The 22,789-nt window shown below is 50.0% G+C and overlaps 1 protein-coding gene across 1 annotated transcript in view; it reads right to left on the reverse strand.

Moving 5' to 3' along the window:
• Window positions 1-16,256: 16,256 nt before the first annotated feature.
• The window catches only part of CERS4 (ceramide synthase 4), a 41,445-nt gene continuing 34,912 nt past the window's right edge, over window positions 16,257-22,789 (reverse strand). Inside the window, exons 9-10 of the mRNA XM_048496587.1 lie at window positions 22,137-22,293; window positions 16,257-16,627 (exon numbers count right to left, since the gene is read on the reverse strand). Of these exons, the coding sequence (XP_048352544.1) occupies window positions 16,433-16,627; window positions 22,137-22,293 (352 nt within the window). The 3' untranslated portion in view covers window positions 16,257-16,432. The remainder of the gene's footprint in view (window positions 16,628-22,136; window positions 22,294-22,789) is intronic.

A 22,789-nucleotide genomic window follows, 5' to 3' on the forward strand; every position in this document is an offset into this window, starting at 1 on the left:
AGGCTTGAAAACCAGGCCGCAGGGTTTTGTGTGCATTCCCAGATTGTCCAGGCCTGTGGAACGTGTGTGCTCCATTGCTGCCCTTGCTGTTAAATAATCTGTGCCATAAAATGGACTCTGGAGCACGTTAGCGTGTTTAAATTGAGTTTATATTGAGGAGCATCAGTGGTGTCGTGGTTAAGAGCTCGTGTATCTAATCTGGAGGAACCGGGTTTGATTCCCAGCTCTGTCAGCCTGAGCTGTAGGGAGGAGCTTGCCAGGGGGGTATTCAGGATTAGCCTGTGCACTCCCCACATGGCGTGCCAACGTTGATGACCTTGGCCTCGTCAGCTGAGCTCTCTCAGCTACAACCACCTCTCAGGATCGTGGCATTGTGAGGGGAAGACGCAGGGCCCCTGAGTCTTGCCAGTGCAGGAGAAAAAGGGGAGATATAACTAAACTCCAACAACCTTCCTGCTGCTCACTCATAAGCTCTCTTCCTCCTCTCCTTTCTTCCTCTTTTCTTGCTGCTTCTGCTGCTTTTCTTTCCTTCTCTTTAGCCTTGCAACATTAACGTTTAAATAATACAACTTTTTTTTGCTGCCTTAAAATTTTACTAATCCTGCCAGTCAGTGGCGTAGCTAGGGAAAATGGAGCCTGGGACCCCCACCACGACCAGACAACTTTTTTTTGCACCAGGTCATCTCAAAGTCACCATCACATTATAGAACATGCCCCAACTCACTGGAAATCTGAACACATCCAGGGCTCTCTAGTTTAAACAACATTGAAAGTGATGCTATTTTTTTTTGAAGGAGGAATCCCACCCTGAAACAGCATCGCACAATTTTAATGCTGTTTAAACTAAAGAAAACCCAGAGAGCTCCAGATCTCCTTTAAATCCACCTTAAGAGAGAGACTCTGGGCTCTCTAGTTTAAAGCTCATTGATGAAAGTGATGAGTTTCAGGGTAGATTTCCCACCCACCTCCCTCCACCCCCAAACAGCATCATTGTCATAATGTTATTGGTTGTGGGCATTTTTTCTGGGCTGTGTGGCTGTCAGTCCTGGTAGATCTTGTTCCTAATGTTTCACCTGCATCTGTGGCTGGTATCTTCAGAGGTGTATCACAGAGAGAAGTCTGTTATACACTGTGTCCAGACTTCTCTTATAACAGACTTCTCTCTGTGGTACACCTCTGAAGATGCCAGCCATAGAAACAGGTGAAATGTTAGGAACAAGATCTACTAGACCACGGCCGCATAGCCTGTAAAACCCACAACAATGAACCGAATCTAGTTGTGAAAGCCTTCAACTATACTTTCAATGTTTTTTTTTTACTCTAGGGAGCCCAGATTCTCCCTTTAAATCCACTCCAAAGGGGGTGGATTTAAAGAGAGAACCCGGGGAAAATTTGAGGGTGCCTGTCAGGAGAGCAACGTTTAAGCTAACAGTACCAAAAATTTAGGCTATCTTCAGGAGACTCTCCTGATGAAACCACCCAGGTTTAGTGAAGTTTGGTTCAGGGGGTCCAAAGTTATGGACCCTCAAATGTGTAGCCCCATCTCCTATTAGCTCCTATTGGAAACAATGGGGGATGGGGGCACCCTCTTTAGGAGTCCATAACTTTGGACCCCCTGAACCAAACCTCACCAAACCTAGGTTAGTGTAACCTGGAGCCTTGTCCAGGTCAGATCCGTGCTTATCGGGCCAGAAGGGGCAAGAGGCCAGATGGGGGAAGGAAAAGGCACAACAGGACAGAGGACTAGGGAGGGAAACTTTGATTGTATAGGAGCTGCAGGCAACGTGGTTGGTGTGCCGGGGTTTTCTTGGCTCGTGCAAACCTTTGCCACAAGAACCTCCTGCAGTAGAGAAAGCACAAGGCTTCCCAAGAGCCTTTGGTTTGTCACTGCAAAAGGCCGGTTTCCAGAAGAGGACAGGCACTGGCAGATGGGTCGAGGAAGCGAATGCCGGTTTTGGGAGGGACACCCTTCCCTTCCTTCTTCTGTCCCGAGGAAGCTATCTAATGGTCTGGCTGGAAGAGGCCCTGAGTTGGCTTAGCACAGTGGTGGCGAACCTTTGGCACTCCAGATGTTATGGACTACGATTCCCATCAGCCCCTGCCAGCATGGCCCACATTCACAATCAGCAGGCAGGCCACAGCTGCAACACCGACTGCAGCCACTGGAGCATCAAGAGGTGCTGGTGAACACCTGGGCTTTCCTTTGCCACCACGTGGTTCCGTTTCTCCTTGTCTCCCCCTCCTCCCCAACTTTCTTTTTCTTATTCCACCCCCCCCCCCCCGGCTCCAGATATTCCTTGGTTTCTTTTTCCCCCTTGAAATAGGACTAAAAAGAAAGATGGGGGTGGTGGTGGTGGTATGGACACACTCTGAAAGCAAATTTGAGCCAGGGGTTGGACTAGCTGGCGAGTATCACCACTTCCAGCTCCATGCTTCTGTGAAATCAAATGGCCAAAAAAGGGTTAATTCAGCAAACTTCGAAATTAATATCCTAAGACAGTGGTGGCGAACCTTTGGCACTCCAGATGTTATGGACTACGATTCCCATCAGCCCCTGCCAATTGGCCATGCTGGCAGGGGCTGATGGGAATTGTAGTCCATAACATCTGGAGTGCCAAAGGTTCGCCACCACGGGCTTAGCACGTGCTCCCCCCACCCATTCCACACACTCAGAGCTCCTGGGCTCCCTGTCTCTGTCCAGATCAGTCACCAGTTGGGCAGGGACTGGGAGCGACTCTTCAGGCTGAGCCTGTGGCAAGCAGGGGGCTGTTCAGGGAAGCGTGTTCCGCTGAGGGCCCGTCGGGTTTCCAAGGAAAGGAGGCCAATCTGGTAGGGGGCTCCTGGGTGAGGTTTTCGCCCTCAGGTGTCTCCTCTCCCCCGCCCCTCCCCAGGCTGAACAGCAGCTTGTCAACTGTGCCCAGGGCTTCAACAACCACGACTGAAGTGGGTGAGTGGTACCTTCTGGCGTGGCCCCGTTTCCCCCCTCAGCCCCTTCCTCTGCTGATAGTGCTCCCCCCTCCCCAACCTGGTGTCCTCGATATTCTCCTTCCTGCACTGGCAAGGGCTTTGCTGTTTTCTGTCTTTCCTCCTCCAGCGGCCTCCCCAGCCAGGCTTTCGAATACATCCAGTACAACCGAGGGCTCACGGGCAGTGGTGGGATCCAAAAATTTTAGTAACAGGTTCCCATGGTGGTGGGATTCAAACAGTGGCGTAGCGCCAATGGGGCTGGACGGGGCACGACGGGGGCGTGGCCGGGCATTCCGGGGGCGGGGCATTAATAATTTCTCTGTTACTGTAAAAAAACTCTTACTGTAAAAAAAAGTTCCTAATTTCCAGCTGGTATCTTTCTGTCCATAATTTAAACTAATTATAGCAAGTCCTATCGTCTGCCGCCAACAGAAACAACTACTTCTCCTCTAATTGACTGCCTGTCAAATACTTAATACTTTCAAACACTTAATTTTGTTTCTAGAACAGGGGTAGGGAACCTGCGGCTCTCCAGATGTTCAGGAACTACAATTCCCATCAGCCCCTACCAGCATGGCCAATTGGCCATGCTGGGCAAAACTGATGGGAATTGTAGTTCCTGAGCTCTAAACCTGTTCTAGAAATCAAGAAAGGATACTTTCCTTAAAGAAGGAACTTTACCATATTTTTTGAAGCATGTTTTAAAACACGAGCCAACAGGGAGAGAATTATCCGTTTTCTACCTTCGGGCTGATATTGAGATGGGAAACAAGCGGGACTTCATGAGTTTTGGACCGAGATGGAATTTCTAATGGAAAAAGCAGACCCAATTAGTAACCCCCCTCTCGGCACACACCAATAATTAGTAACCCACTCTCGGGAACTGGTGAGAACCTGCTGGATCCCACCTCTGCTCATGGGTGAGGGTTCGTACCCGTATTGGGCCAAGGTAGGGCTTCTGCGATGGCGAGGGGCCCTCGGGGCATGTCGTGCAGCCGGCCATAACAGGCTTGCTTCATCTTCCCTGCAGAACGGCACCTGCAAGTTCCAGCCCACGGAGGCCGTTGCCTTCGTCCAAGATGTCGTCAACATTATGCTGGTGAGCACCCCCTCCGCTTCTCCCCCACCCCTTTCCTAGAGCACTTTACTGCCAGCGAATTTTTAAAAAGTCTTTTAAGTTTTGCTGAATTGTCGTGTTGTTTTATTGGTTTTTAAATAATATTTATATTAAACTAGGTGGGGAGACTGACCACGCATTGCTGTGGCAATTGTCCTTCTCTCATCACAGTCCATAACTCCACACAGATGTCCATGCAGGTCCAATGATCCGCATAGCATAGCCTTTTAGGGTGGTCAAATGGAATCCCTCTTTCCCTTTTCAATGCACACATCGTTATATGAAAGTGCTGTCTATTTTTTAGTATAAGGTAACCCTTCCATTCCACAAGCGGAACTGTCCAGAGTCACGAATCCCGCCGTCCATGAGGCTTGGTTGACACGCGACAGCTCCTGGCTTAAGGTAAAGGGCAGAACTGGGGCAAGGAGGCTATCCCAGTCAGGCAGCAGGAGAGAGGCAGGGGTGGTGAGAAGCTTCAGGATCGAGGCCAGCTCCCCTGTAGGTTCTTACAGGGCCAATTGCGATGCAGAGAGCGGAGGCCAGTAATGTTGGTTCACCCCCCCACCACGCATGGTTTTCTGAGAAGAAAAGGGCAGAACTCCAGCTTCGCTTTTAGTAAAAGAGAGGCTGTGGTGAATATGGGTGAGGGAAGTGGGTGAAAGTGGTGATTGGATGTGAGTGGGAGGGGCAGAGTGAGGTGTGTGTGAGGATGAGCTGGATGTGGATGAGAGAGTATGTGTGTTGTGTGAGTAGCAGTGGGTGGGAGGCACAGAAGAGTGAAAGGATTACCTGCGTGTGAGGGGGGGGGGAACCCCACCTGACGTCTCACATGTGCAAAGTGTGTATGTGTTTCACTTCCACTCATTATTGGCTACCTAACAGTATTATTACCCTATTTACTGTTTTCAATGCTCATCTCTGGCCATCTGCGCAAACATTGTAAGGGCATACCAACCCCTCAGGCCACAGACATGCTGAATGAACATTCTAAGGATGACAGTTAAACACAGCCAGCTTCATGGCCTGGTGCGCCTGGAAAAATACATTTTACCTAACTTAGGTATGGACTTTCTCAAGCGATTTGAAGATCCTGGATTGCCTACCACAGCCAGCGTAGGGAGGAATGTCATGTGAAAATTTGGGGGCGATCCGTCCAGCCGTTTCGGCATTAGGGCATCACTAACAAAAACACTGTTAGCTTTATATACATGTAGGGATGAGCCCCGCGAACCCAGCAGAACCTCAGAAAGAGTGCATGGAATGCCTGTGCCATCTGTGTCCTTCTGGGTGCACATGCTCACCCATCCCCAGACCCCTCGTGGAGTCAGCAGGTGGTCATGAACTACCCTGACTCCACGGGTCACCAGATCAATCCCAGACAAACGGGACAAAGGGCTCTTGCCCCAGGTATGGATTTCAGGACCCAGACACCGCGAACATTTCCTCCCGCTTACGTAGGCAACCCCATGATGTCATGTATCCTTATGATATTCTCCCCGGGCTCTCCCGCCTCCCGCGTTCACGCTATCGTAAACCCTAATAAAAGGTGCCCCAGGGGACTAGCACACTGCGGCAGAGTTGCCAGATCCACGGATCTCATGCTTCCTACTGCTGGCTCTCTCTCCACCCGGATGATATCACAGCGTCTACCTCAGCCTCTTTCCCTTGCGAGTAATTCCCCATGGGCAGTGCGACTTCAATATATATAGATGATTGATCTCTGATCACTTTTCCATCTTGTGTGGTGACTAACAGAAAGAGGAAGAAAGCTAGCGGGGCCCGGCCACACGTTGCTGTGGCAATTGTCCTTCTCATTACAGTCCACAACCCATATACAGATGTCCATGCAGGTCCAATGATCCGCAGCATAGCCTTTTGGGGTGGTAAAATGGAATCCCTCTTTCCCTCACATGGGTGTCTAAAGAGATCTCATTGCAGTGGAGAGGAAATTTTTGAAGGTTACCTGGCCCAGATAGTATGAGAGGTGCTTGCTATACACTTCAAAGGTGTTCATGTGACTGTGTTAGTTCTATTTATAGGGTTTCTTCAAAAGTTTTCCTTGATTCCGCAATAGAATGTCTTGATAGTGTGGCCACGAGTCTCTGCTATTCCTGTCTTTAATGTGCTGTGCCTCCATCCTTGAGATCCAGGCTGGAATTTTAGCCCCATCCACCTCACAGTGTGTGTGTGTGTGTGTGTGTGTGTGTGTGTGAGAGAGAGAGAGAGAGAGAGAGAGACAGAGAGACAGAGAGACAGAGGGGGAGGCATGCAAGGGAAGAGAAGTGAGAGAGGGGAGATAGTGAGGGGTGGCATGCAAGGGAGGGGAGGCAGGGGGCCCAGCACCTTTCCATTCCCCTCCCAAGGAATGTGGGCAATTACACATCAATGACATTGCACAGTATCCAGAACTGCGTGTTTGCATGAGCACGTACTCGCTGGCCTCTGCAATTGATTTTGCTGCTACTGTTCCTTTCCCATTTCACCACAATAAAGCCACAGCAATGCGTGGCTGGAGCCCAGCAAGTAGAGAGATATAAAAGGTTTGTAACAAAATGTGCATTAAACGATAAAAAAGTGTGTGTCATATTTGATGTAGCAGTAGTAGTAGTAGTAGTAGTAGTAGTAGTAGTAGTAGTAGTAGTAGTAAGTTTATTGCCTTGGCCATAGACCTTCACAATCTCCTCATACACAGCATCATAAAATTAAAAAATAACAAAAAAACATCCCATGTATGTATTATTACAGCTAAAAATAGACTAAATACGTACATCAATATAAATATCCCTATCAAATATTACAACACAACATCATTACACCACTACTTAATCTGATTCTTCTTGCAGCTGTCAGACTCTCGAAGGCATTGGAAATAACAGAGGGCCATTAGGAAGGTCCAAAAAGCCAGTTTATTCCAGGTGATCTTGAGAAAGAGTAACAATGTAAAGCAGAATCTGACCTAGAGGAAACTCAGATCAGGACTTACATCTTTTAATCCCCCGTTTATTTACACCAAATGTCCATTATAGTTTCTACTACAAAGTTACAAAGAACCTGGGAACCTTTCACACCTCTTTGAAAGGAAGGGCCGATCACCCTCCAGCCAGTGTTATGAGCAGTCAAAGCGCACTTCATCACCCTTGTCTCCCTTATCTGGCAACCATCCAGTGGCAGCTCAGCCCCGAAAACTTGCGGGAGAGATAGGAACATGGATACAACCTCCCATCACCCCTTCTATAGTAGGACAGCACCCATAGCCTTGTCCTGAAGCATCAACATGCACAATAAAGGGCTTGGAAAGGGTTGCCATGGCATAGGCATATAGGTTCTGGCGGTGAAGATCGCGGCTTAAGCGCCTGGAAGACCCGCACTCCGAGGGACCATGGCGGCGAGGGCGAAGGAAGGCTTGGTTGCCACGGCCTTACTCCTTCATCGCGCCTTAAATCCAGTGAGGAGAGCCAGTCGGGCAAAGTTAGGAATAAAGTCCTGATAGAAATTGGCAAAGCCCAGGAACGACTGCAACTGACACCTGGTGCGGGGCTCCTGCCACTGCAACACATCCTGCACCTTACCCAGGTCCATTTCCCACCCCTGGCTGGAGATCCAGTAACCCAGAAAGTCCAACCTCTCCTAATGAAACATTTGGAAAGTTTAACGAACAAGTCATTGTTGAGGAGCTGCTGTAGCACAGCCCACACAGTCTTAACATGGTCCTCCTCCGTCTGGGAGTAAATAAGGATGTCATCCAAATACACCACCACCCCCTTGAACAGAAAATCTTGGAGAACCTCATTTATCAAACACATGAAAGTCCCGGGAGCCCCGGATAACCCGAATGGGAGGATGCGGTAGGCAAACTGGCCCAGCCTCGTGTTGAAAGCCGTCAGGTGCTCGTACCCCTTGGCGATCCGCACCCAATAGTAGGCTTCCCTTAAAATCCAACTTAGTTAAAACTTTGCCCATCCCCAGACAACTCAGTAAGTCCTTGATCAGGGGCAACGGATATTTGTTGCACACGGAGACTGCGTTCAGTCCCCGATAGTACACAGCCGAAGGGAGCCGTCCTTCTTCCGCACAAACAGTACGGGAGTGGCAAAATCACTGGTTACCCTTTTTATGAAACCTCGTTTCATGTTTTTGTCCAAAAACTCATGAAGTGCCTGGGCTTCTGATGGGCTCATGGGGTAAAGACGGCTTTTTGGGAGCTTAGCGCCAGGCAGTAGTTCGATCTTACAGTCCGTCTTACGGTGGGGCGGCAGCTTGTCGCACTCCATTTCCTTGAACACCCTCCGAAGGTCCCGGTAGGGTTGAGGGATGGCCAAGACATTAGCGTGCTCCCAACCACCTGGTAGGAGTCCCATACCTGCTGTGACGAGGGACGGACATATGGTTGCCCATGGTCAACAAATGGGATAGAGTTGGAGGACAGAATGTCGGGGAATTAGGGTCCCATTAGCCAAGGCACTCTAGTACCAGGAATATTTAGCCATCTTAGCGATGATGAAGTGCCACTCTTCCCAGTGCCCCCCAAATTGGACCAGGATGGGTTCTGTTCGATGTGTGGCCGGTGTGCCCCCAATGTACCCCCGTCCATCTGCTAAAACAGGATGGGGCAGTATAGGGGGACCCGCTGCAGCCCCAATTGGTCCACTAGGGACGGCTGCATTAGGCAGCGGGTCAATGAGTGCCTGCGTCTGCACACTAGTCCCACAAGTCTGATTTGATGCAGTCACAGGAAGAAGGAACGGGCCCGTTGGTTACACTCACCCTCAGTTCTGCGCCCTTAGAAGGGACCTGGCATCGGGCGCACTTCAGGCCAGGTCACTGTCAGTTTCTTGCTGACTCCTCGCTGGACTCGGGGCCACCCGCCTCCTCGGAGGCCGCACTCGCCTCGCACGGCTCCATTTGTAGTCCCGAACTCTTCTTGAACGGGGACTTTCTCTCTGGGTCCTTAGTCGTCCCGGCCTTCACTGCTCCACTGGCAGGGACTACCGGAGGGTCAAGTTTCTTGCTAGGACACATGGCGCTTTGTGCCCCTGTCCTCTACAGCTCAGGCAAAGTCCAGCCGTGCGCCGCCCGAGGCGTAAAAAATTCCCGGTCTCCCTGCTTGCCACCGAGGAAGCGGAGGTACCCCGATGGGGAGAAGCAGACAGGATTTCCCCACTGTTTCAATACTTGCACTCTGCACAGATGGACCTCTGCTTTGCCCGCCCGCGTGTACCACCCCACCAGGGAGGTCGGTTCTGCAGTCACCATGGCCCACTGTGCCACCTCAAGGTGAAGCCCCTCTCGGAAGTGAATCTTCACCTGCTCCAGCCAATCCTGGATCACTCCGGCTAACTGACGGAACTCCGAGATGTACTCACTCACAGATCGGGACCTTTACCTGATTTGCCACAATCTGGCACGGGCCTTCTCTTCCTCAAACGGGTCCTCGAACTGCCGCCGCAGTGCTAACATGAAGTGGGGGAAGGAATGAACTCTGGGGCCCGGCCTTTGTAAAGTCCCATGTACCAGCCGGCCGCCGCCCCCTCTAGGAGGGACCCCACCTCATGTACTTGCTCAAATCTCGTCCTTGTAGTCACCACCACACCTCTCCATATGTGCTTTGACTTGCACGAGGAAGTAGGGTAGCGTCTCCGTCATCCCGTCGAAATGGGCCTTCAAGCGCTGCCACTCAGGCACCCCCGGCGGCATGTTGTTGAGGGGTGCGGGCACCGGCTGCTCCCACTCCAGAGGCGGCAGCGGCAGCTGCGGCAGATCCTGGCGATCCCGCTCTGCTGCCTCAGCGCAGGCCAAGAGGAGTTCCATGTTGCGCCGTAGGAAGTGTATCTCCTGCCGCATCTTGTCTCGCTCTCGCTGCCAGGCCACCGCGCCTCGCTCAGGGGCCCACGCCCCTGCCTGGACCTGGACCCGCAACCCACTGGCACAAGCTGCGGGTCCTCCCGGTAAATGTCCTGGTCCATGGGTTGTGTGAGCCAATTGGACTCCGCCTTGGCTCCTATGGCCCCCAGCACAGCTTCCGAGAGGGAGCCCAAGGTAGAGGCGATCCATGCTCTCCTGGCTGGTGCCCTTGCGGCACCCAAGTGAGATGGAGTGTGATTGGGAGATGGGAGAATCCCTTCTCCTCATCTCTCCTAAATCTGGGTCATGGGGCATCTCGTCCTCCCTCATCAGGTTAAGCCAGCGAGGGGACCCGCCTGCGGCTCCATCCTTGCCAGCCATGGATCCAGTGCGGGTCAAACTGGGAGATTCTGCTTAATGTCCAGACTCGAGCAGTGGAAATAACAGAGACCGTAGAAAAGTCCAAAAGCAGTTTTATTCCAGGTGATGCAGTAACAATGTAAAGCAGAATCTGAGCTGGAAAACTCAGATCAGGACTTAGATCTTTACACGGTTTAAGCCCACACCGATGTCCATTACAGTTTCTACTGCAAAGCTACAAAGGACCTGGGAACCTTTCACACCTCTCTTTGAAGATGGGCTGGCATGGAGATTGCTAACAGGAGATTGCTAGGAAGGGAAGGGAAACAGGAAAACAATTGCAAATCACACACAACGAGAGACATCAAGATACTGACAGGCCTGGTCCTGACTTTTGGATGAGCAAAAGTGCTACTCGATTGGTAATGTATGGATCACCATCAGATAATAGACAAATCAATTTCCAATGTTATCAGTATCCTCCACAATTGGAAGAAGTCCTTTTTTGGTCCTTATGTCGTATAAAGAGGACACTCAAAGCATTTTGTATAATTGGGTTATTGCTGTGCATGTATACATATCGTTTGCTATTATTTATCCTAAATGATAGAAGTTGTTGTGTTTAAATTAAAGGTTTGCTTATTTGTTCAAGCAATTTCATATTTGGTTGTGGTGGGTTTTCTGGGCTGTGTGGCGTGGTCTGGTGGATCTTGAACCTAACGTTCGCCTGTATTTGTACCCGGCATCACAGAGGACACACTGTGTCTCAGACTGATAAGTCTCATAGAAGGTCAGCTTCATTGATAGTTTCATTAGACTATAGCATCCTTCATAAAATGCCTCCCCAAACATTCCCATCTTGCACATACTGTATACTGGTTAAATAGCCAGGGACTATTTGTCATGCCCTTATATAAAGCCATTAGATGCGACCGTGCCAGGTACTGTGTTCGAGGTTTGGTCGCCACATCTCAAAAAAGGATATCGAAAGAGATAGAAAAGTGCAGAGAAGGGCGAGGATGATTGAAGGATTGGAGCACCTTCCTATGAGGCTGCAGCGTTTGGGACTCTTTAGTTTGGAAGGAAACGTCTGAGGGGAATATGATTGAAGTCGCAAAATTATGCATGGAGTAGAAAATGTTGACAGAGAGACATTTTCTCTCCTTCTCACAATAATAGAACAAGGGGCATTCATTGTGAGAAGAGCTGGGGAAGAATTAGGACTAATCCAAAGGAAACACTTCTTCAAAGCAACGTGTGATTGGTGTTTGGAATATGCTGCCACAGGAGGTGGTGATGGCCACTAACCTGGATAGCTTTAAAAGGGGCTTGGGCCCGGTTATGGAGAATTAGATCTATGGCTACCAATCTTGATCCCTCTTTGATCTGAGACTGCAAATGCCTTAACAGACCAGGTGCTGGGAGCAGCAGCAGCAGAAGGCCATTGCTTTCACATCCACTGCATGTGAGGCTCCAAAAGGTACCTGGTGTAGACCCGCATGAGTAGCAGAGAGCTGGACTAGATGGACTCTGGTCTGATCCAGCTGGCTTGTTCTTATGTTCTGGAGCTGATCCCTCTATATATTCTCATGGGAGAAGTTCCCTTCTTTGGGGCCATTTTTACCCATCAAAGCAAAAAAAAAAAAAAGGGGAAAGAGTCTGTTGTTTGTCACATGATTCAAATGACAAGCAATGGAACCCCCATTTCACACATTCTCTTTTCTTGTGTTGAAGACACTGATTATGCCCAGAACCCCTCAAATTCCACTTGGATGGTGGATCAAAATTGGTGCCTTTAATGGGGTTTTCAACTTTCAGGGTGGGGCTGAACCCCCAGTGTCTGTCATGGAGGTCCTCGACAGCCATATTCCCTCACTGAGCGTAGCCCCCGCCCTGGTCCCAGAAACCACAGCTTCTGAGAGTCTACCAAATGTCCTGGGATTTGCCCACAGCTTAACCATGGCTGCGGTTGATCCCCGCCTTCCCCCCTTCCTCGTTCTCCACGCTTTCCCTCCACTGGCTTACTCTGAAGTAAGCCTTCCAAGATCCACGTGCAAGGCTTTCCCCATGCTCCTGCCCTCCTTGGCAATGCAGAGCAAACAATTCCCACCCGCCTCCCCATCAAACAGCTGACGAGTGCAACCTTGCAGGGCGGAATATGCTCCTTTAAAACCTGACATTGTATTTCTCACCTGGCCTCAGCCAGGCTGCAATCCGCAGAGCCCTGGGCTCAGGGAGTGGGGCTGCTGAGGGTCCTGCAACAAGGTGGCGCTGCTGGGGTCCCCATGTGGTCCTGCCCCCAAGAAGGGACCCGAGGGAGGGGGAAATGAGGCCACACAAAGTAGGGTTGACCCTTCCTCCCTCCCTTCCTCCCCTCTATTCAAGGGGGCGGACTGAGGTTAGGATTGCGCTGAAAATCTGCACTCCTGCACAACTCCCTCCCGTTCCTGCCCTTTGCTGCTCACACCTGTTCAAAGAGAGGATCCACCAGTGGTGCTCCAGCCCGCCCGTCATCAGCCAACCCAGGCAGCTGGGACGGGGAAGCGAGGAAGTGGCTTGGGATAGCTGTCTGGGCTGTGCCTCTGTGGGAACAGGGGACTCTTTCCCATTAACCCTTGGGGCGACTCTCTGAAGGGGAGGCTGGGGACCCAAGCCACACAGAGCCACAGTGCAGGGCCGAGGAAACATGTGGCTCACAGGAACCCATGAGGGGCGAACCTCTGGTCCTAGAATGTTTTATAGTGGTTTACTGTCATAGTGTATGGGATTTTAATTATGGTTTATTGTACCACAAGAGACTGTCATAAGGAGTGAGAAGAAGAGAAGAAGGAGGAGGAGGGAGGAGGAGGAGGAGGAGGAGTTTGGATTTAGATCCCCCTTTCTCTCCTGTAGGAGACTCAAAGGGGCTGACAATCTCCTTGCCCTTCCCCTCTCACAACAAACATCCTGTGAGGTGGGTGGGGCTGAGAGAGCTCCGAAAAGCTGTGACTAGCCCAAACCCGGTTCCTCCAGATTAGAATGCACCTGCTCTTAACCGCTACATCACTGCTACTCCATTAATGAAGAATTAATGACGACAACAACAACAATAATGTCGAGATCTTGTGGAACTTTCAAATCCAAACGGACAAAGTATCGGCACATAATACACGGGGCATCACAGTGATCGAGGACTAGAAAGTGACCGTCATTGACATAGCAATACCTGGTGGTAGCAGGGTAGATGAAAAAGAACATGAAAAGGTCACTAAATACAATGATTTGAAAATTGAACTTCAGCAACTATGGCACAAACCTGTCATCCCAGTGGTAATTGGCACCCTGGGCGCCATTCTGAAAACAGTAGGGCAGCACTTGAAACACCTTCAAATCAACAAAATCAACATGATTTTAAAATGATTCCTTGGTTTGAAACGTTTTCAAAACATCTTTACTTGCCATGCGATCTATTTACTACATTTTCCACGCCTCTGCACCGTCCCCAAACTTTCTCCTTGGTGCCATTTTATCACATTGCTGAGGTCTCCCTGGTTCCCCTTGCTTGTTTATTTTCATCAATTCTGCTTGTTTTTTTAATTTGGGGGGGAGGGTAAAAACTTCGAAGAACTGATTATATGATTATATGAGCTACGGAGAATCATAAGAACATAAGAACATAAGAACAAGCCAGCTGGATCAGACCAGAGTCCATCTAGTCCAGCACTCTGCTACTCGCAGTGGCCCACCAGGTGCCTTTGGGAGTTCATAGGAAGGATGTGAAAGCAATGGCCTTCTGCGGCTGTTGCTCCCGATCACCTGGTCTATTAAGGAATTTGCAATCTCAGATCAAAGAGGATCAAGATTGGTAGCCAGAGATCGACTTCTCCTCCATCAATCTGTCCAAGCCCCTTTTAAAGCTATCCAGGTGAGTGGCCATCACCACCTCCTGTGGCAGCATATTCCAAACATGAATCTGCGTTGTGAAGTGTTTCCTTTATTAGTCTAATTCTTCCCCCAGCCTTTTCAATGGATACCCCCCCTGGTTCTAGTATTGTGAGAAGAGAAAAATTTCTCTCTGTAACATTTTCTACCCCATGCATAATTTTATAGACTTCAATCATATCCCCCCTCAGACGTCTCCTCTCCAAACTAAAGAGTCCCAAACGCTGCAGCCTCTCCTCATGGGGAAGGTGCTCCAGTCCCTCAATCATCCTCGTTGCCCCTTCTCTGCCTTTTCTATCTCCTCCAATATCCTTTTTTTGAGATAAATGACCAGAACTGGACTGGGACTCCAAGTTGGAGTCGCCCTGCATGACTTTATAGAGAACAGGACAATCCTTGCAGTTTTATTCTCAACTCCTTTACTAATGATCCCCATAGCAAGAAGTGTCGAAGCATCCATTCAACAAATAACTAAGAGAAGGAAAAACCACTCACGGCAGCCGTGTATCGTTTCGAGGGGGTAAGTGAGGACAAACATTGTGGCAAAGGGACTAAAAAGCGTTTTATGGCGTCTTACAAAATGTTTTGCAAATGTTTCAGTGATTTGCTTGGAAAGGGCCGCAGAATATAGCCTGGATTTTGCAACCCGCCTTGAGTGCCAGTTAAGTTCCTATGGGATTGCTGGTGGGAAAGAAGGCAAAAAATGATCCTCTGAGTAGATGTCAGAGGCAGGAAGGAACATTGGATCCTGTTCCCTCTCTCCGCAGCAGCCTCTGGCCCCCACATGGCTCATTAGACCCCACAAAAAGATGGTTGTGGGGAGAGGAATGTGAGAAGTGTCTTGCAACCACCTGACTCTTCAACTGGCGGGTTGTGAAGTCCTACCCCCGTGGTGGCAAACCTTTGGCACTTCAGATGTTATGGACTACAACTCCCATCAGCCCCTGCCAGCATGGCCAATTGGCCATGCTGGCAGGGGCTGATGGGAGTTGTAGGGGCTGATGGGAGTTGTAGTCCATAACATCTGGAGTGCCAAAGGTTCGCCACCACTGTCCTACCCTATGTGAAGTTGTCCTACCCTATGTGAAGATGCTGCGGGCGCATCTGCTGTCGGGGGTGTTTGTCTCTAGAAAACGAAGCAGTGACGCTTTTTGATCTGGAAAAAGGTGTCGGAGGGGAGATGAAAAAAATAGAACTCTGCCGAAGTCTTGTCCAAAACAGGTTTATTAGCCCGAGGTGCTCAAGAGAGAGGGCACCCTAAAAAAAAAATGGAGTCACATGCTTGAGCTACTTGGGACCGCCACACACCAGCCGTTTCCCCAGCCTCCTAAGGACAAGAAGTAAACTACAGACTCAATGCAAGGTGCCTACCGAACGAGACATCCGAAGACCCACGATTCTATCTCCAGTGCAATTTTTTCCTTCTCAGAATTGAGCCAGTCCTGATTGGGATTGAGATCGTCAAACTGGGTGGCGGGGGGTGGGTGGGTGGGTGGGTAGGAATGCAACTCTTTCACAACTGGAAAGGATTGCTGCTACCCCAGGTTGCTATTCTGCCCCTCTGAGAACGCATAACAGGCTACCTGTGCGGTGCCAATATAGTTTCCTAAATGGAGAAAGGGGGGCTCTGAGGTCTGTTTGAGGCTCGGAAAATGGCATAAGGGAACAAATGAAGCCCACAGTCCACAGTCTTCCTATGTGACTGAACGGCCAAAGGAAAAACACACTGAAGATTAAATCCTGGATCTGTTCTATAATCCCCCCCCCACCCCCACCCCCCACAATGCACCGGCAAGATCTCTAGACTTCCCCACAGTTCTGATCTGCGCGCTGTACAAGGAGACTCTGCCGCTATTCAAAGCATCACCAGATCTGGCATTTTTGATTGGAGATCCTGTGTCCGTGTTCCGGCTTGCTGGGCCGACGGAGAAAAGGAGCTTTACAAGGTCGGTTTATAAATTAATGGCTGTGAGTCAGCCCTGCCAAGCAACCACGAGGACCGGCCAAAGAAAGCAAAACAGACTGACTCGACGCGCATCCCTTTTTTCCCCTCTTCTGGTTCGTGAAATAAAACGGGGTAAAACAGTGCACAACGCAGGGAAAAGCAGAGATTCGGCTACCGGGCTAAAGTTACGTCTTTCCAGGCCTACAGGAAACAAGGACAGGCTGGGAAGGGCACAACGCTCGGTTGAGGCGGGGCTGGTCAGTCATTCGAGCCGGCTCCAGCTACCTGATTTTGATTTTGTTGCTAGTGGGATGGCTGCTGCCATTCTGTTGAAAGGGGGTCTCTTTGCTGATGCAGCCGCCATTGCTGCTCAAGCTGGGCACAACAGGTCCATTTTCCTGGGCATCCTTCGGCAGCGTTGTCCCTTTCTTGTCCGTCTCGCTGTCTTCCGAGTCACTCCTCAAGTCTTTTTCCATCTGCAACAGAAGCAGACAGCCCGTCACCCATCCGTTTTGGCCCAGACAAATCCCCACACAAATTTGACCTACATCTTCCTTCCCCCACGAAAAACGGACAAGTCTATTCCGCCGGGAGTACAGTCCAGATTCTGAAATCCAGAAAGGATTAGGCCACACACTCACTCGGTGGTCCTGCTAAGCGAAACTTCTCTGTGCATGCTCAGGGGCTTCTGCATGCAAGGGGGTTATCGGTCAACACACCACGCTTGCAGGAAAGCAAGGTGAGTCTAATCCAGTTTGAGGCACCAGACTTTATCTCATATGACCCTGGGCACATAAGGAAAGAGCCGCGGTGGTTTTGGCCGTGTTTGGAAATGGCCTCATCTCCTGCAGTCTGATGGCTCAGGGCAGACCTGGGCATTATACGGCCTGCGGGCCACATCCGGCCCGCCAGATGACCCTGACTGGCCCCCCTGCCTTGCTGGGGAGCGAGGCGCCTCTGGAAGCCCCGCAGAAGCCGGTTGCCTTGGCTGCCGGCTTCTGCAGGGCTTTCAAAAGCGCCTCGCCCCCCCCGCCTTTTGGCCTGGCCCTCCACAACATTTTCTGTTTCTTATGCGGCCCCCCATGGAAAAAATAATTGCCCACCCCTGGCTCAGGGTGCAGACAGGGTTGGGGCTTTCCGGGCAGCCTCCCAATGCCAGAGGCCTCTGGCCACGGAGGGAGATGAGCCAGCAAACGGGGCAAAGCACAGGAGAGGGAAGACCTGCATTCAAATCCCGACCTGTCCATTCGACTCACGGGTCAGCCATTTTCTTTCAGCCTAAGCTTCTTCACAAGGCCGTGGTGAGGCTGAAAAACAGGCGGCCACGGAGGCTGCCCTGAGCTCACCACAAGAAAGGGGGAAGGCCATGCGTAAAATGTAACACAACTAGTTTCAGGAGGCTGTGCCATACTGACCTACAGTGTATTTCTGGGAGGGACCCCAGCAGGGGTGGGATGAAGCCTATTCGCACCTATTCAGTAGAACCGGTTGTTAAAATTTTCTCAGTTTGGGGAACCCGGTTGTTAATGATTAACTCCACTAGGAACAAGGGGGTAATCTCTGTCCTTGGGTACAACAAATCTCATCAAGTGAGGAATGCCCACCCCGCTCTGGAATTGCCCAGCTCTGGAATACCCCACCCGCGGAACGCCCAGGCCACGCCCCCACCACGTCACGCCCCACCCGACCCCGTTGGCCCCACCATCATCGGAACCTATTGTTAAAATTTTTGAATCCCACCACTGGACCCCGGAAGCTAAAATAAGCAGGCAAGCCGGGCCTCCATTCCAGAAAGACTACCAACCCAATGGAACTTGCGATTTGGGAGAAATGGACCACTACAGTTCTGGATGTTTCAACAGAATTTTTTCCTAACTGGGGGTCAATTTAGGTCCATGTAGGCCTCCCTGGGTGCTGAGGTCAGCAGTGAGACGCGGCCTTCGTGGCGGCTCGATCGCCTTCGAAGATTTTGGGTTGGGGCTTGACACTGTGCTCATCTCTGGCTTTGAAAACGCCACGGTCCCGGGGTCGTCATGAAGAAGAGGAGTTTGGATTTATATCCCCCCCTTTCTCTCCTGCAGGAGACTCAAAGGGGCTGACAATCTCCTTGCCCTTCCCCCCTCACAACAAACACCCTGTGAGGTGGGTGGGGGCTGAGAGAGCTCCGAGAAGCTGTGACTAGCCCAAGGTCACCCAGCTGGCGTGTGTGGGAGTGCACAGGCTAATTTGAATTCCCCAGAGAAGCCTCCAAAGCTCAGGCGGCAGAGCTGGGAATCAAACCCGGTTCCTCCAGATTAGATACACGAGCTCTTAACCTCCTACGCCACTGCTTAACCTCCTACGCCACATGAGACAGTTTTGACTTGTCGGCTTCTGCAACTGCAGACTACAGCTGGCTGAATAAGACCTCAGTAAGTGAGTAAGTGAGGCTGGAGCAGGTGTGTTTTTGGGCCTGCCTCGTCGGAACATGGACAGCTTCCAGGGATTCTCAGGGACCAGCTGAAGCGACGGTTTTATTAGAACAGAGCTAATCACCTGCATAAGAACTTAGGCTGGGATATGGAAGGGTAGAGTACAGCCCAGTAGACGAGGAAGAAGAAGAAGAGTTTGGATTTATATCCCCCCTTCCTCTCCTGTAGGAGACTCAATGAAGCAGACAATCTCCTTTCCCTTCCCCCCCCTCACAACAAACACCCTGTGAGGTAGGTGGGGCTGAGAGAGCTCCAAAGAGCTGTGACTAGCCCATGGTCACCCAGCTGGCGTGTGTTGGAGTGCACAGGCTGATCTGGTTCCCCAGAAAAGCCTCCACAGCTCAAGCGGCAGAACAGGGAATCAAACCCAGTTCTCCAGATTAGAGTGCCCCTGCTTTTAACCACTGCGCCACGGCTGCGCAAGGCTGTGAAGCAGTGAAGGGTCAATTTAACATGGAACTATTTAACATGCCCATTAACAACTAAGATCCGCTGTTCCCCTCTCAGAGGAGTTGAGGGGTTAATGGTTGAACGCCATCTGTTTTAACTGATTCTCAATTTGGAGCGCTGCATTTTAACTGACATGGATTTTTAGTATTTTATTCTGCTTATCCACTTGTTTATACTTATGATGTAAACCGCCCTGAGCCCTTTGGGGAAGGGCGGTATAAAAGTGGAACAAATAAATAAATATACTAAAAAAAAAACCAAAAGGGAAAAATCACATCATGGTGGCCAGCAATCGTTTCGAGGGCGTGAGTGCAAACATATGTCGTTGTAAAGGGGCAGGGTTGGAAATGTTTTAGGGCAGGGGTAGGGAACCTTTAACACTCAAAGAGCCATTTGGACCTGTTTTCCATGGGAAAAGAAAACACTTGGAGCCGCAAATAATTGTTGACATTTAAAATAAAGATAACACTGTATATATTGGGTTTTTTAACCTTTTACTCTGCTCATTCTGAGAAATGCATGGATGCGTCCGCCCTGCTGCCTGCAGGGCGGGCAAGGATGGGGCCAGTGGCTCAGCTTCGCCGGCCACAGGGAAAGCGCCCACCCCGCTCCAATGGGGCAGGCGAGAGGGGAAGCCCGCGGCACAGCCCAGCCGGCCGCAGGCAGTTGGTGCGCCCACCCTGCTGCCTGCAGGGCGGGCAAGGATGGGACCAGCGGCTCAGCTTGTGGAGCTGCAGTGCAAGGGCAGAAGAGCCGCATGAGGCTCTCGAGCCGCAGGTTCCCTACCCCTGTTTTAGGGGATTTCTGCGGAAAGGGCCAAAGGCAAAACACTTCTACTGAATGACTTACTTTGAAAATGACACCAGGGGGTGCTACAAGTCAGCTGCAACTTGATAGCATTTTACACATATAGAGCAATTTAGTCCAGAACAGGCATGCCTGGAACATCAGGAAAAGCTTTAGGCCAGGGGAGTCCAACTCTGGCTCTCCAAATGTCCATGGACTATGATTCCCATCAGCCCCTGCCAGCATGGCCAATTCTGATGCAGGGCCTGATGAGAATTGTAGTCCATGAACATCTGGAGGGCCATGGTTCGCCACCACGGTTATAGAGTATCAGCCACTGCAGGTTACAGCTGGTGAGAAATGAGTTCTAATGACAGGCTACTTTACCTGAGAGAAACTGAGGCCAGAGCGGAAATAAATACCAGAGACAGAACTTTAGTTGGTGCTATGAACTAGGGTGGGCGCTGCTTGTTTTAATTTCTCCAAGTAATCTGTGGTTGACTTGATGTTTGGATTGATTTGATGGCTCTATTTATTGCATTTATTTATTGGTATTGCATCTGTCTTTATTGTATTTTAAAATGTTGGAAACTGCCCCAATTCCCCTGTGGGGAGAGGGTGTGGGGTAGAAGTTAATTAAATAAAGGGAGGTGGAATATGAAAATAAATTTTGCAGCAAATAAAGGGATACTGGCAGGTTAACAGAACCTGATATTATCAGGTTTTACCGTACCTGTAGATTAATTACCACTATCTATTGGTTCAGGGAAAATTATATGAAAACTGAGTGTTGTGAATTTTCTTGGCCTTGTGGGCATTGTCTAATTGTTTTCAATGTTTTGCCTGCATCTATGACTGGCATCTTCAGAGGCACGTCACGGTACTAACCTTTAGACCAGCCCTGTAAGGTAGGCCAATATTGGTTCTGGTGGGTTTTCTGGGCTGTATGGCCATGGTCTGGTGGATTTTGTTCCTAACGTTCCGCCTGCATCTGTGGCTGGCATCTTCAGAGGTGTATCACAGAGAAAAGTCTGTTTCACACTGTGTCTAAGTGAGAAGGGAAAGTTTAGCATGGTATATTGTCCATATCCCAGGGTGGGGAACCAATCATTAAGTGTTTGGGTGGAACTTGCTATGCAAAGGTGTGGTTGAGTGCATTGTATTGCGGGTGGGGTTATCAGTCCATTTTTTAAGTACTGGGAGCCAGGCTTTGCTTATTTTTAACATCTCTACTTAGAGCCAGTTGAATCCGGCCATGAAAGCCTTTGACAATACATAGGCCAGTGGTGGCGAACCTGTGGAACGGGTGCCAGAGGTGGCACTCAGAGCCCTCTCTGTGGGCACGCTTGCACAGAGTTCGTCATGTGATAATAGTGTAATTATTTCAGGGAGATTATTAGCATTAAACCTAAGACCTAGTTTTGGGGAAGCAGTGTAGGTAACCCTGTTAAGTGCTGTTAAACCCTACTGATTTTCATGGGAAGAACGAAAGTGTGATCCTTTACCTGAGAGTAAGCTCGGTTGCTGGCAATTGGGTTTGCTTCTGAGTAAACCCTCCTAGGGTCGTGATTCACCAGTTTGAAGCGTTGCACAGTTGTTTCAAAGCAAAGCCATCGACTACCACCAAGCTTACTCCCGAGTAACGCGCGCCTTTGAGCCAACCGTTTTTTCTATACTAAAACCTCAGTATTCAGGTTAAATTGCCATGTTGGCACTTTGCAATAAATAAGTGGGTTTTGGGTTGCAGTTTGGGCACTCGGTCTCGAAAAAGGTTCGCCATATTACTCACATTGCAGTCATGGATGCGGCTGAGAAGGGCGTGGTTTGCTGCCTAAAGTTATTCACAAGAATTGAACCAGGAAACTGAACCTACCTGGATAAATGCTCATGCTCCTAACCACTATGTTTGCGGATGTGGTAGGCAGCCGACTGAAGGAAGCCAGTATATTAAGCAAAGGACTGACTTGAAAAATTAAAAAAAAAATTACAGAAAGCAATTGGGCCATGGAAATCAATTTTTCCCCGCACTAAGTTGTCACAACTTCATAAATATAATTACATTTTTGGAGGAGGGGTTCACCCCTCCCTCAGTTTAGCACCAAGAGTTAGTCCTGTGGAATGGGGAGGAATAATAACAAACATTTCTGAGCATATACAGAGAATTGATTCCCATGCTGGAGGTCTGCAAACCACCCTTACTGATGGGGGGGATGGTTTGCAAAGTCCCATGATATTTTTTTTTATTGGACCTTGATGAACCCCCGCTTCCTGCACCTACCGTGCCACATGCAAGGAACCTGAGTAGCATGTGGATGATAAGGTAGGACCAGAAGACGTGCAGCAGCTGTAGGATCATCAGTAGAGCATTCATAAAGTAGTACCCGAAAAAGGGCTGGAAGATTTCCATGGAATGATAATACGTGTTGTAGAGCACTCTACGGAGAAAGAAAGGGGGAGTCAGGATGAACCTCTCTTATATCTTTGCCTTTAGACTACCGGTTCTTTGGGGAAGGATATTCCGGTCAGAACCGACTCCTGTTGAGCGCTGGTGCAACCATCTAGCCCAGTGGTGGCGAACCTATGCCACGGGTGCCAGAGGTGGCACTCAGAGCCCTCTCTGTGGGCACGCGCAAACAGAGCCGCCCTCACCCTCTCACACACATCTAGGCTGGCCTGAAACTGCTGGGCTCGGTTATTAGCATTAAACCTAAGACCTAGTTTTGGGGAAGCAGTGTAGGTAACCCTGTTAAGCGCTGTTAGCATAAGCATAAGCATTTTATTGTCATTGTGCACGCACAACGAAATTTGTAGCAGCATTCCCTCGATGCACACAATTCCAGACTCACTTACCCCATCCTCGCTTTCCCCTTCCTCCACCCATCCCTACACAGCCCCAAATACATCAATATGAAGCAGCGGAGTTTAGCATAG

This window comes from Sphaerodactylus townsendi, linkage group LG05 (assembly GCF_021028975.2).
Source record: "Sphaerodactylus townsendi isolate TG3544 linkage group LG05, MPM_Stown_v2.3, whole genome shotgun sequence".
Taxonomy (NCBI): Eukaryota; Metazoa; Chordata; class Lepidosauria; order Squamata; family Sphaerodactylidae; genus Sphaerodactylus; species Sphaerodactylus townsendi.